Source organism: Hypanus sabinus, chromosome 8 (assembly GCF_030144855.1).
Source record: "Hypanus sabinus isolate sHypSab1 chromosome 8, sHypSab1.hap1, whole genome shotgun sequence".
NCBI lineage: Eukaryota > Metazoa > Chordata > Chondrichthyes > Myliobatiformes > Dasyatidae > Hypanus > Hypanus sabinus.
Genome location: NC_082713.1, coordinates 113,208,742 through 113,223,948, shown reverse-complemented (window position 1 = coordinate 113,223,948; position 15,207 = coordinate 113,208,742). Strand labels below are relative to the sequence as shown.

The 15,207-nt window shown below is 41.0% G+C and overlaps 1 protein-coding gene across 1 annotated transcript in view; it reads left to right on the top strand.

Moving 5' to 3' along the window:
- The window catches only part of poc1b (POC1 centriolar protein B), a 104,142-nt gene extending 89,192 nt beyond the window's left edge, over positions 1-14,950 (top strand). The window contains exon 12 of the mRNA XM_059977633.1: positions 12,651-14,950. Within this exon, the coding sequence (XP_059833616.1) occupies positions 12,651-12,749 (99 nt within the window). The 3' untranslated portion in view covers positions 12,750-14,950. The remainder of the gene's footprint in view (positions 1-12,650) is intronic.
- Positions 14,951-15,207: the final 257 nt, after the last annotated feature.

Sequence of the window (15,207 nt, the reverse complement as noted above, 5' to 3'; positions counted from 1 at the left end):
AGAATGGTGGGCAGAGAGAGAGAGCAAAAATGAGGGAGGAATAAATAAATCAGGGATAGGGTAAGAAGGGGAGGAGGAGCATTAACGGAAGTTAGAGAAGTCAATGTTCATGCCATCAAGTTGGAGGCTACCCAGACGGAATACAAGGTGTTGTTCCTCCAACCTGAGTGTGGCTTCATCTTGACAGTAGAGGAGGCCACGGATAGACATATCAGAATGGGAACGGGACGTGGAATTAAAATGTGTGGCCACTGGGAGATCCTGCTTTTTCTGGCAGACTGAGCGTAGGTGTTCAGCGAAACGGTCTCCCAGTCTGCGTCGGGTCTCACCAATACATAAAAGGCCACACCGGGACCACCAGATGCAGTATACCACACCAGCCGACTCACAGGTGAAGTGTCGCCTCACCTGGAAGGACTGTCTGGGGCCCTGAATGGTGGTGAGGGCAGGTGTAGCACTTGTTCCACTTACAAGGATAAGTGCTAGGAGGGAGATTGGTGGGAAGGGATGGGGGACGAATGGACAAGGGAGTTGCAAGGGGAGCAATCCCTGTGGAAAGCAGAAAGGGGGGGAGGGAAAGATGTGCTTGGTAGTGGGATCCCATTGGAGGTGGCGGAAGATACGGAGAATTCTACGTTGGACCCGGAGGCTGGTGGAGTGGTGGCGAGGACAAGGGGAACCCTATCCTGAGTGGGGTGGCGGGCAGATGGGGTGACAACAGATGTGCGTGAAATGAGAGAGGTGCATTTGAGAGCAAAGTTAATGGTGGAGGAAGGGAAGCCCCTTTGTTTAAAAAAAGGAAGACATCTCCTTCATCCTGGAATGAAAAGCCTCATCCTGGGAGTAGATGCGGCGGAGATGGAGGAATTGCGAGAAGGGGATGGCATTTTTGCAAGAGACAGGGTGGGGAGGAATAGTCCAGGTAGCTGTGAGAGGCTGTAGGCTTATAGTAGATATCAGTGGATAGGCCATCTCCAGAGATGGAGACAGAAAGATCAAGAAAGGGGAGGGAGGTGTCGGAAATGGACCAGGTAAATTTGAGGGCAAAGTTGGAGGCAAAGTTAATGAAGTCAACGAGCTCAGCATGCGTGCAGGAGGTAGCGCCAATGCAGTCGTCGATGTAGCGAAGGAAAAGATACCTGTATAGACTTGGAACATGGACTGTTCCAGCATTTTGTGTGTTGCTTGAATTTCCAGCATCTGCAGATTTCCTCATGTCTGACTATTTCTGCCCTGGAGAAGAAAACTTTCTGGCTGTCCACTTTATGTATGCCTCTTATCGTCTTGTATACCCCTATCAGATCACTTCTCAACCTCCTTTGCTTCAAAGAGAATAGCTTGCTATCTCACAATCTTCACAACCTGCAGGATTGCAAATAAGTTATTGGGCCATCATGCCAATCCTGTCATTCAGTTAGATTGTGGATGGTCTATATGTCAGCTGCTTTTTTTCTGTACTCAATCCTTCGGAACCTCAGTTGCTCCGGAATCCAACTGAGTGGTTTCCTGTGGTCACCCCCCATGTTCTACTCATTAGATATGGAGAAAGGCTCAGCAATGCAAAATGGTATTCTAAATGGCTCTGGAATCTGGCTCGCAACATAACCATAAACGTTGGAAATGTTCAAGCCTTGTCACCTGAGACCATTTTGCAACACAGACCGATCATCTGAGATCATGTTCAGTCCATTGTACTCTCATAAGCATCCAGTGCAATATAAAGTGACCAACATGATATTAAACTTTATAACTAATAATATTAAGGTATTTGGAGGAAAGTACAGGAGGGACGTCACAGGTGTTTTTTTTTACACAGAGTGGTGGCAGAGACAGATGCATTAGGGATATTTAAAAAGCTCTTAGTTAGGCATATAGATGATAGAAAACTGGAGTTTTATGTAGGAGGGAAGATTGATTTTAGAATAGGTTAAAAGATTGACACACCGAAGGGCCTGTACTGTGCTGTAGGGTCCTGTGGCTTTTACATCTCTCTCATATGTCATAACAACAAAGAATGTCTGTTGTGGTTGCTCAATAAAATGAAACTCCTTAAAGGATTTTAGAAAGAACATAATGTCATAGGAGGAGAAAGAAGAAACTGAAGGCAAACTTACAGTTGAACAGTGGGACCTTAATCGGGATTGTGATGCTAATCTGGAAGGAAGGACGAAGGAAGGGAATTCAAAGAATGTAGACAAACAGCTGAAGCAATAATGGACAAGGGGGAATGGGAACTAACAGTGTGCCGACCACCTCACCACTCTGTGGTGTAACTCCCTTTTGTGTTCTAAAAACAGGGATAGGGATGATGATGGTGGTTCTTTGAGGATATGGCTTTAGAGTTCTCCCAAAAGGCATAAATGATAAACCAGAATTGGTAAAGTTTATCACAGTTCTCTGGTACCAGTCCACAATTCAGTAATTTTGCAAATTACTGTGGTGGAATTTGAACTCTGCCTTCCTGTTCCAGTACCATGACCTCCAGGTTACCCTCCTGATTTGCTATTATGTGGGAAGTCTGATTTCCAGGATGTTTGCAATTAGGCTGTCAGCAAGGAACATTTTTGAATGAAAAACGTTGTCAATTTGGGTCTGCTTGATTAAACCTACTGCTACAAAGGACAACTGTTTCCCTTTTGTACCAACAAATGAATGAAAATTCCCTTAACATTAAATGTAACCCATTTTAGCAGATTGTTCTATTGCACACAATGGAATTGTAAAAGATCTGACAGATAGTTTAACCACTTAAATCCTTTTAACCTCCATTTCATATAATTCTTTATTCTTTTTAATATTTGAATGCTTTTGTCTTTTGTTGCATATTTCACCCTGACCAACACACCACAACAAATTTTGAATACATATATATGGCAAATAAAGTTGATCCCTGATCCATGGGTATAATTCAGGAGTAAACTCGATGAAGTTGTTGAGGAACTCAGAAGGGGACTTTGAGAGAAGGAAGTAGGAATTCAATAATTTCAGACTTAATTTCTCCCTGGTTGCGTGGACTTGTGGAAAGGTGGGATAGAGGTCCATCCAGCACCAGATGAAAGCAGCTTTATACCTCGGGATAGATTCAGCAACAAATGGAGGGTGCATGGAGGCACAAGAAACACAAAAAAACAAAAATTACAAACACTCAGTCAAGCCATTTCCATGGGGGGGGGGGGGGGCCGTTCAGGTCCAGGATCCTTTGTCTGAACTGGAAAAGTGAGAAAATAAAATGTGTTTAAGTTGGAGAAGTAAGGAAGCTCGAGTAAACAAGGAGAATATCAGTAAATAGATCCACCTGGCCCCCATCGCCATGACTCTTATCCTTCCTTCACCTAATCTGCCCATCACCCTCCCCTCTCTATTACCTTCCCATTATCCTATTCTACACCCTCTGCTCCTATCATATTCCATTATCCTCATTCCTTTGACACTTCCATCTATCACATCCCTGCATCTGACACTCCTCCCACTCTTGCTTCTCCATCTGCCAATCAATGTGCAGCTTTGGTCCACCCCTTTCCATTACCTCTGTACAAGATATTTCCCCTCTGTCTTTCAATCCACATGAAGGGTCTTGACCCGAAACATCCCCGATATCCATTTCTCTCCATTGATTTTGCTTGACCAGCAGAGTTCCTCCAATGTTTTGTGTGTTGTTTCAGAATGGCAGTACAGGCCTAAGTAATGTCACTATTACTTTTTTTAAAAAGTACTTGAGGACAGAAGAAAGAAAAAAAATCATTGACACAACAAGACAAGTACATCAATGAATAGGTGGTTAATTGAGATAGTTAAATGTATTTATTGAATTTAACAGTATGGAACTGTACAAACGGTAGAGTAGCATTGCAGTTAGTGCAATGCTTTACATTGCCATTGTTAAAGTTAATTATTTATTGAATTTAACAGTATGCTGCAGACAGAAGTTCAGAGTCATCCTTGCAGACTGAATAGAGGTGCTATTCAAAGCACTCTCCCACTGTAGAGGCCAATAACTCTAAATGTAGTTCACTAGATTGGAAGAAGTGCAGGCAAATTACTGCTTCACCTGCAGGAATTGGATCTCTGGATGGTGAGGAAGGAAGAGGAAAAAGGGTAGGTGTTGCATCAACTGCAGTGGTATGAGAAGGGGCATGGTTGGTAAAAGCAGTGGATCAAAGCTGGGAGTCTGAGGCAACAGTCCCCTTGACATTCTGAAGGAGAAGAGCTGGGGATAGATTTGACATTGTGGAGGATGGCTCATTGAATGAGGAAGTTGGTGGACCACATCTAACCAACAGCCATTATCTGTTTTGTCTTTAACTTTGATTTGTCTTCAACTTCGCCAAAGAGCAGGAGTACTTGTGAATCCTGCACTGACAGCCACTGACCATGTTGTGCACCTTTTCTCATAGCACTCTCCCACTGCTTCTTGACTGATACAGCATCTGACCTTTTACCACCTCCATGCCATCGAGAGGCAAATAACTGTGCCAGGTGAAGCAGCAGTCCAATTGCGTTTCTTCCAATTTATTGTACTGCATCCATTGCTCACAATATGGTCTCCTATACATTAAATAAATCAATCACACTGTAGTTGATCTCCATGCATTCTGAAATGGTGATCAAAGCTTCCAGTCTCTACCCTTCCCATTCTGATCTCTCTGTCTTTGGTCTCCAGGAGCAGCTTATTTTCATTCTGGGCGCATTGCAGTCCTGCACTCTTGATACTGAATTTAATAATTTCAAGTAACCACCCATTTTTTAAATCCATCTCAAAGGATGACATGCTTTTTGATTTCATTTTAGTTCTTTCTTCTTCTAAGTGCCATTTTTAAAAATAATTGAGATCTTGGCTCTTTGGCTCAAGGCATATCCTCTGTTCTCTTCACCCCAACCCATCCCTCTCTGACACAAGTGTCTTCTCACATTTTCCAGCTCTGGCTGTGGGTCCTTGACATTGATTCTGTTTTTCTCCCCATGGATGCTTTCTCGCTTGTTTTCATTTCAGATTTCCAGCAACAGAATTTTTTTGCTCTAAATGTTGATCAAGATAGTTTGTTAGGTTCTTAATTAGTCATCATTATGTGCCATGCCATATGACATGGTCATTCATGGTCTTCCATCTGTCTTTGCATTGGGGAACACCCCCTTCGCACTATTGTTTTATTATTTTCTCTATCTATGATCATGATTGTTCCTGGCATTCTTTTCTGCAAAAGTGGTTTGTCATTTCCTCCTTCTGGGCAGTGCCTTTACAAGACTGGTGACTCCGGCCATTATCAGAGACTGTGTGCCTGACGTTAGGTCACAGAACCAGGACATGAGATATGAGATACCAGCTGCTCAGACGACCATTCGCCACCTGCTCCCATGGCTTCACATGACCCTGATTTGGGGGGGGGGGGGGCTAATCAGGGTGACCTGCAGGCTAGTGGAGGGAGGAAGCATCATACACCTCCTTTGGTAGAGACGTATCTCCACCCTGACACCCATTTTGATTGGTAAGGGTGTGAAAGGTTACGGGGGGAAAGGTGAAGGTAAGAGCATGGGTTGAAAGGGAAAATAAATCGGCCATGATGGAGTGGCAGAGCAGAAACAATGGGCCGAATAGCCTGGTTATGCTCCTATGTCTTATGTCCTAAGAAATTTGCAAATCTGGGAGGTGGGGGTCTATTGATTAATCTAGCACTGATAAATCAGACTATGTGGAAGAGGTTCCCAGAGTCTGACCAGGGAATAAAGTGGGTGATTTTTTTCATGCTTAAAGACTTGATAATTGGTGAGGAAGTTTCCTTTAGGAATTTCTTATTGCATCTAAAAAGCTGATAATTAGCAAGTCTGTTACTTCAGTGGTAGCTACAGATCTGTAAGGCTAAATGATATCTAGCACATTACCATTGCTAATTAAATTTACTTCAAGATGTTAAGATAAATAGAAAGAATGTGTAACAATACAGTATAATTATCAACTGCCAGGGTTTTATTGATTTAAAAAAAAGACAATAAAAGGAGATTTACTTGCTTATTTAGTCCTTGAAGTATTGCTATATGAAGTAAAGTCTAGGAATTGTCCCAATCTTCCAGTCTATATTTATTTAACAGAAATTTAATGTTTTATAAATCATAAATTGTTTTAATGAGTCTGTGTACATTGCATTGTTAATCTGTACAAGTGGACTGTATCATCCAAAGAAATGGGAAAGGTACGGAGAACTGAAACAGAAGGTACTGGACATACTAAACCAACACACACAAAAAAACTGGATGATCTCAGTAGGCCAGCCAGCATCTAAGAGAAAGAGTAGCAGTCAACGTCTCGGCCTGAAATGTAAACTGTTAACTTTTTTCCATAGATGCTGTATGGCCTGCTGAGTTCCTCCAGCATTTTGTGTGTGTGTTGCTTTGGATTTCCAGCATCTGTAGATTTTCTTGTGTTTGTGCTGGAAATACTCCGCATGTGAGAAGCAAACCTGGTATAGTCTCCAATTTCTCTAGTACTTTTCCAAAAGAAGCTTAGGAGAAGAAATTCCATCCCAAGAATCGTAAAGAAAGTGGATTTCAAAATATTTTAATTTTAAAAGCTGAAGTTGAAGGCAAGGAAAGAGAATTGGCTCTTTCAGATTGGACCAATGGACTTTGGGACTAATAAACTCTGGAGTGGGTGGGCTCTCAGTGAAAACTCATCGATATTGAAAGGCCTTAGATAGAGTGGTTGTGCAGAGGATGTTTTCAATTGTGGGGGATTCTAGGACTAAAAGGCACAGCCTCAGAATAGAAGGACATCCCTATAGAACAAAAGAGAAACTTCTTTAGCCAGATGATGATGAATCTGTGGAATTCATTGTCACAGATGGCTGTGGACTCAAGAAGAGGTTGATCGGTTCTCGATTAGTAAAGGCATCAAAGGTTATTGAAGAGAAGGCAGGCGAATAGCAAAGCAGACTCAATGGACTGAATGGTCTTGTATCTTTCTATACAATTATGGGGATGTGACAGTATTAAAGTGAGATAGGGTAGCATTAGTGTAAAAATGGGTGAGCTGTTTCAGCAGTTTCTGTCTCTCTAACAGCACTTACAGTCAGTTACTGAAAGGAGTAATTCCAGGGCTAAAATAGATTGTTAACTTCATGCAATACAATTATTCTCCCAGCATTAGTTACTATGGTGTGATTTTAATTGAAAATGTTACAGTTCTAACAAAATAGGCCAAGATCAAAAGACGATTTGACCCACCAGTAAGTTTTCATGTAACTTTTTCAATATGTATTACAAATTCTGAATGATAATCTGGATGGTTTGCTAGTTGGTTTCTAGATCAGCGGAAAATTGGCAGCAGATCAACTGCTCACCAAGAAATGCAACAGGAAAGGGAGATTCTATTTTGTATCTGCAAACCTCTTGGGCAGACCCTCAGGGTTGAGAATGAGCACAAATAACCACATTCTAATTTTGCACATGTTTGAAAATGTCATTGTGAAATTTCCAGTGTCTGGTTTCCTGCTTCTGTTGTACCATTGCACATTATTGACGTAAACATGAGAGATTCTGCAGATGCTGAAAATCTAGAATTACACATACAAAATACTGGAGGAACTCAGCTGGTCAGGCAGCATCTATGGAAAGAAACACTGTAGTCAGTGTTTCAGGCCAAGTCCTGATGAAGTCTTGATGTAAAACATTGACTGTTTATTCCCCTCTACAAATGCTGCCTGACCTGCTGCGTTCCTCCAGCATTTTGTTTATATTACATTATTGATGTATTTTCACAGTCCCATCAAAGATGTGTTTAGTAAAGCATACAAAATCCTGAGGCGCAGGTTGTAATCAGGGACACAGTACAAATCCAGAGAAATTAAGCTGAATCTGTTCAGCCACAACTAGAGTATTGTGTCCATTATGATAGAAGTGTACAAGATCGTGATTGGTGCCGATATGATAAATAGAGTATAAATGTTCTCATTAGCAAGTGATTCCAGAGCGTATTATAAATGATGGACAAAGGATACAAGGCAGGTATGAGGAGAAATCATTCTTACTTACCTAAGCTCTAGAAAACCTGTCTCCTGGTTTACATTTCATTTCACCTGCACTCTGTCAGTGACTGCCATCTCATCCTTCTGGTTATATGTCAAATATTAAAGATTTTAAAGATTACCATTATTTGTCACATGTACATCAAAACATGCAGGGAATGTGTCTGTTGCATCAGCGGCCAACACAGTCCGAGGATGTGCTGGGGCCAGCACGTAAGTGTTACCATGTTTTTTTTGGCGCCAACATGGCATACCCACAACTTACTAACTCTAACTTGTATTACTTTGGGATGTGGGAGGAAATCAGAACACCCAGAGGAAACCCACGTGATCATGAGGAGAATGTACAAACTCCTTATAGACAGCAGCAGGAATTGAACCCTGGTCTCTAACTATGTAATAGGGATATGCTAACCACTGAACTACAATGTCATTTTAACTTTCCTCTCCACTCCCACGTTGACTTGTCTGTCCGCAGCCTTCTCCGTTGCTTCAGAGTGACCAAAACAAGTTGGAAAACCAGTATTTCATGTCCACTTTGGGAGCTCACAATCGAACAGTATGAGCTCTGAATTTTCTAATTTGAGGTAACCACATCCTTATGCTCTCCTCCCATATGCACTCAATTATCTACCTAGTTTTTCCTCCCTTGGTTCAGTCTTCCCATTTGCCCCATCATGTTGCATCTTCCCATTGTTCTCTCCCCATCTGGTCCCACCTACCAGCCTCTATCCCACTCCCCTACTGCTACAAACTCACAACTTTCCATAAGTCCTGATGCAGAATCTCAATCTAAAATGTCAACTTGCACCTTTTCCCTACACAAATGTTCACTGGGCCACTGAGTTTTTCCAGAATTCTATTTTTTGTTCCTTAAAAGTATAACTTGGAGATCTAAAAGATCAAAATAGATAGGAGAAACAACAGCAGGCATACAGGATGCTACTAAGACAAAGTAGAATGTCAGCATTATAATTCAAGGGAAATAGGCAAATTAAATTTTAAGTTTGTTTATTATTGTCACATGTATCAGGGATGGCAGGGGAAAACAATACAGAATGCAGAATAATTTTTACAAAGAAAGTGCAGTGCAGGTAAAGTGCAAGACCATACTGAGGTAGATTGTGAGGCTAAGAGTCTACCTTATCATACTAGGGGACCAGTCAGTAGTTGTATAACAGAAGGATAGAAGTTATCCCTTGTCCTGGTCATACGGGTACATTCAGACTTCTGTAACTTCTGTCCAATGGGATGGGGGGAGAGGAGTGAACGTCCAAGATGTGTGGAGTCTTGGATTACGTTGATTTACAAAGGCAATAAGAAGTGTAGATGGAGGCCATAGAATACAGTGGATTTTTCATTCGGATGAAATATGAATGACTAATTCAGTTTGGAAAGGATGTTAAAGAGATTAATCTGAGGCAGACCAAGATTGAATGAGAAACTTGAGTCATTCTTGAACCAGAACAAGTTAAGACCAGGTTTGGGTTTAAACATCAAGAATGGTTCTGATGAGTAGGAGGAGAGAAGCTGTTTCTTGTTCCAAGTGACAGCAAGTTTAGACATCAGCTAGGATGAATACTATTCATAAACGAGCCAGAGCCAACATAAGCAAACATTCCCTTTTGTACAGCAAGACAAACACACTGAAAGGGCAGTGACAGCAATCATAACTTGTATTTGTGATTTACATAAATAAGAGAGCTGCATCCCGCAGATGCTGGAAATCTTCATCACCTGGCAGTTTGTGCTCATTCCCCACCACCACCCCTATCTTATTCTGGCTTCTTCCACCTTCCTTTCCGCTCCTGATGAAGGGTCTCGGCCTGAAACATCGACTGTTTGTTCCCCTTCATAGACGCTGAATTCACCCAGAACTTTGTGTTATAAATTACATTCTCTCCCTCCGAATATTTATTTATGGGGCTGATAAGGAAGAAGAGAAGAGTGGGAAGAATTAGCTTCATTGAAGAGCCAAGACACATGGGTGTGGTAGTCTAAGGTTCAATGACATCCTTTGCTACTGATTGAAACTTATCTGTTGTGAAGACAAAATAGGTGATTGTACTTGGACTGCCTTGACTTCAACATCTGTCTAGGACTATAATGTGGCAGAGTATATTTCTCCATTGCTGATAGTCACAACTACTGCTGAAAGCACAATACTGTGGCTTGCCAAATTTCCCTTCAAAGTTATTGGTTCATGCCATTAAGAAGCAGCTAAACTATGATTTCCACATCATGCAGTTCAAACAAACCAATGGAATAGTACTGAGATGAACAACGTGTCAGGCCAGTGATTGCTGTACTTTATAGCACTGCTAATTAAAGCATTGCTCCAATCAAGCTGCCAATTGTGAGCAATTCTAAGATTTTTACCTTCCAACCTCAAGATTCCTGGTTTTCAATAACTGCCTGATTCAATCACTTGGATAAAATGGAAACCTTTGTGACAAACCTCTATTTCCAGTGACTATAACAAGCATTTATGGAGGAAGTATTCACGATACTTTCACCAGGAGAAGTCGTTTTTTTTTAAAACTTGTATTGAGTTTTGGGTTGGAGGGCTGGATGCTGTGGTTAGAACGCTTACCAGAAACAAAGTGAGGTGATGAGCTGAAACAGAGAGTTAAAGCAACTTGTACTCAGTTGAAGAGTTAGAGGTCAGAGGTCACAGAAAAAGATGACGACTATTGTAAACTGGAGGACATTGCACAGTTTGATGAAGTCATAGAACTCTACAGCACAGAAACGGGCCTTTCGGCACATCTTGTCTAAGTATGGGTAGGGTGATGAATGCATCAGAAAGAGAGATACAGCATAGAAACAGGTCCTAGTGCCCACCAAGTCTGCACTGATATCTACTATCCAATAAATAGAAATCGGAAAGATAAATAATATCTGGCTGGTTGAGCTTGAAACAGCAGTTTCTGTGAACTCCGATAATTGGGAGATTGGTGGTAAAGATCATTGTGAAATCAAATCTAGGTGTGCCCTGCTGCTGTGAAGTTACAATGCATGCAAGCTTTTCAAGTGCTCATTATACTATATAATTCTTGCCCTCTCAAAACTTGTCTATATAATCTAGTAAAATTTTAAAGGCAGTAACTTTCATTTGATAAATCTGGTTTGAATTTAAATTTCCTGATCCCTGAAGACAAATTATTTCAATAATTGGACTAAAATAATATGAAGTTCCAGTTGGTCATTGTAAGTTGTCCTGTGATTAAGTTAGGGTTAAATCGGGGATTGCTGGGTGACACAGCTTGAAGGGCTGGAAGGACCTGCTCACCACTGTATTTCAGTAAATTTGCTGATGATACAACCATTGTTGGTAGAATCTCAGGTGGTGACGAGAGGGCGTACAGGAGTGAGATATGCCAACTAGTGGAGTGGTGCCGCAGCAACAACCTGGTACTCAACTTCAGTAAGACGAAAGAGCTGATTGTGGACTTCAGAAAGAGTAAGACAAGGGAACACATACCAATCCTCATAGAGGGATCAGAAGTGGAGAGAGTGAGCAGTTTCAATATCCTGGGTGTTAAGATCTCTGAGGATCTAACCTGGTCCCATCATATCGATGTAGTTATAAAGAAGGCAAGACAGCAGCTATACTTTATTAGGGGCTTGAAGGGATTTGGCATGTCAATAAATACAGTCGAAAACTTCTATAGTTGTATCATGGAGAGCATTCTGACAGGCTGCATCACTGTCTGGTATGGAGGGGCTACTGCACAGATCTGAAAGAAGCTACAGAAGGTTGTAAATCTAGTCAGCTCCATCTTAGGTACTAGCGTACAGAATGCTCAGTACATCTTTAGGGAGCGGTGTCTCAGAAAGGCAGTGTCCATTATTAAGGACCTCAGCACCCAGGGCATTCCCTTTTCTCACTGTTACCATCAGGTAGGAGGTACAGAAGCCTGAAGGCACACACTCCACAATTCAGGAACAGCTTCTTCCCCTCTGCCATCCAATTCCTAAATAGTCTTTGGGCACTAGCTCAGTTTTTAAAAATTTACAGTATTTCTGTTTTTGCACATTTTTAAAAATCTATTCAATATACATAATTGATTTACTTATTATTATTATAGTTATTTTTTTCTCTCTGCTTGATTATGTATTGCATTGAACTGCTAAGTTAACAAATTTCACAATATATGCCGGTGATAATAAACTTGATTCTGATTCAATAAATAAATAATTGCGATCAGAGTTCAGTTCCTGCCGCTGTCTGTAAGGAGTTTGTCTGCTCTCCCCATGGCCATCTGGGTTTCCTGCAGGTGCTCCGGTTTCCTCCCACATTCCAAAGGCATGTGGGTTAGGATTAGTCAATTGTGGCCATGCTACATCGACGCCAGAAGCATGGTGATGCCTGCAGGCTGCCCCCAGCACAATTTTTGGATTGTGTTGGTAGTTGAGGCAAACAATGCATTTCAGTGTCTATCTTGATAAAGCTTATCTAATCTAATGATTTTGCGTTTCTGTTTATCCAAACACTTAAGGATCTCTGAATAATTTTTCTCTAAGATGACATGATAGAACTTCCAAGCCCCTCCCAAGTAGACAATACCCTTTCATCTGTACCTGTCCTGCTGTGAAATGAACAAATAATTAATTATTGCTCTTTGTTTCCAGACTGTGTCGATCTTAGAGCAGCGTTTAACATTAACTGAAGATAAGCTACAGGAGTGCCTGGATAACCAAAGCACTATGCTGCAAGAAAGACCACCCTAGTAAAGTGAAAAACCTCAAGAGATTTGGACTTTGAGCCTCCTGTATTTAAATATGGCTTTCTATTGAAAACAATGCTTCAACATCAAGCCTTTCTTTACTTACAGAGTGTGGGCTCCACTTGGATATGACTGAGTCCTTGCACTGAAACCTTAAAACAGCCTCTACCAAATCTCTATGCTCTTGAATTATCCTCTCCTGCGTAATGCTTCCAAACATTTGATTTCCACAGTATGCATGGAGTGAGTGGAACACTTGAGTGCTTCTCAATCATGGGATTTCCTTTCCAATGCAGGTCAACTCCTTATTATGGAGAATACATCGTTATACATTGCAAGATATGGCACTTACAAGACTATATATTCAGATGCATGTAATCAAGAAGAAAGTGCATCTGAACGTGATTAATTTTCCACGTTTCTACAAAACTACTTGAAAAACTCACTTTAAAGTTTTATAGATTCATTTGTAAGATTCAGATTAATGGAAGTTTTTTATTAAGTGTCATAAGCTAATAGTGTTCTGTAAAACACTTATTTTAAAACAACTTTTTAATAAAAAAATTGTTATCATGAAATACATTTACATGGAAGCAGAATTTTTAAGGAATGTTTTCACTGATATTTCAATTGATGTTAATTGGTCAGACTAATTACCTGAAATGCATATTATCATTTTGTACTCTAGAGTTTAAGTGTGTTGAGTTCCTAACACCTTCTATGCATCAGAGCCAGGCCAGCATTTCAGTGCAGTACTGTAGGATATCCTGCAGATGAGACTTTAGACCGGATCCTATCTGCTGTCTCAGGTTGAAATAAAGGACCTCGTGGCATCATTCAAGGTAGACCAGGTGAAGTTATTGCTAGTGCTCTTGGCATCTGTTATCCCATGGCAAAAACAAAATGTTATCTGTTACACAAACAAAATGCTGGAGGAACTCATCAGGTTAGGCAGCATCTATGGAAAGCAGTAAACATCGACCTTTCAGGTAGAGTCCAGATGAAGAGTCTCTGCCTGAAACTTTGTTTATTCCCCTCCACAGATGCTACCTGACCTCCTGTGTTCCTACAGCATTATGTGTGTGTGTTGCTGTGAATTTCCAGCATCTGCAGAAACACCTTGAGTTTAGATTATTTGTTATTTATTCCATTGCCAAGCAATGAAGAACTAATTGGTTTCCTAATTTCTATATTAAAAATTTAACTGCACTTTAAGAACATTTTATTGGTTTTAAAGTATTTTGGGCATGATGATGAGATGAAAATTCTTCAAAGTTGAAAACTCCTCATTTGGCAAGTTTCAGTAGCTTCCTATCCCATCCTGTAGTACAGTAATCCATTCTCATCAGTGTTAATGACATAAATGACTTCACCCTGGCAGCAAAATTGTAATCATGTTGTTCATAAACACAACCACTGACAACCACATCTATAAATTTGCCAATGACACAACTATTATTGGCAGAATGCTGATGAGGAGGAGGCTGAGATCAATCAGCTGATTTGAGTGGTGTTGCAACAACAACCTTGCACTCAATGTCAGTAAGACCAAGGAATTGATTGTGGACATCAGGAAGGTTAAGTTGAGTGAACACACACCAGTCCTCATCGAGTGGTGAGCAGTTTTAAGTTCCTAGGTGTCAACCACTTTGAAGATCTATCCTGAGCTCAACATATTGATACAATTACAAAGAAGGCACAGCAGTTGGGAGTTTGTGAAGACATGGTATGTCACCAAAGACTTGCAATACTATGGAGAGCCTTCTAATTGGTTGCACCTCTGTCTGGTATAGAGGGGCGACTGCACAGGATTGTAAACAGCTGCAAAAAGTTGTGAACTGAACCATCTCCATCATGAGCACTAGCTTCCCCAGCATCGAGGACACCTTCAAAAGGCGATGCCACAGAAAGGTGGCAACTATCATGAAAGACTGCCATCACCCAGGACATGCCCTCTTCTCGTTGCTACCATTAAGGACAAGGTATAGGAGCCTGAAGACACACACTCAACGTTTCTGGAACAGCTTCTTCCCCTCTGCCACCAGATTTCTGAATGGACAATAAACCTATGAACCCCATCTCACTTTTTTTTTGGTCTCTTTTTGCATTACTTATTTAGTTTCTTTATTATTATGTATTGTAATTTACTGCTGCTGCAAAACAATAAATTTCACGGCATATGCCAGTGGTATTGGACCTGATTCTGGTTGTTGCCACCAACATAGATTACATTCATCAGTAATATTTCAGCTGGAAACCACTACTGTTGCAATGTCAGGTCTTAAGTCAGAAAGGGCATTGGAAAACATTACAGTGAATCATAGCTACACCCAAGTTAACCAAACAAGGTTTTGCATCTCTTAGTTAAAAAGATGCTGTACAGTAGGCAGTTGTGTGGTTGAGTTTTGTAGGGAAGGCAGTGACAGGTTTTGATGGCTATAGGTCAAGGTTGGAGAGTGTGC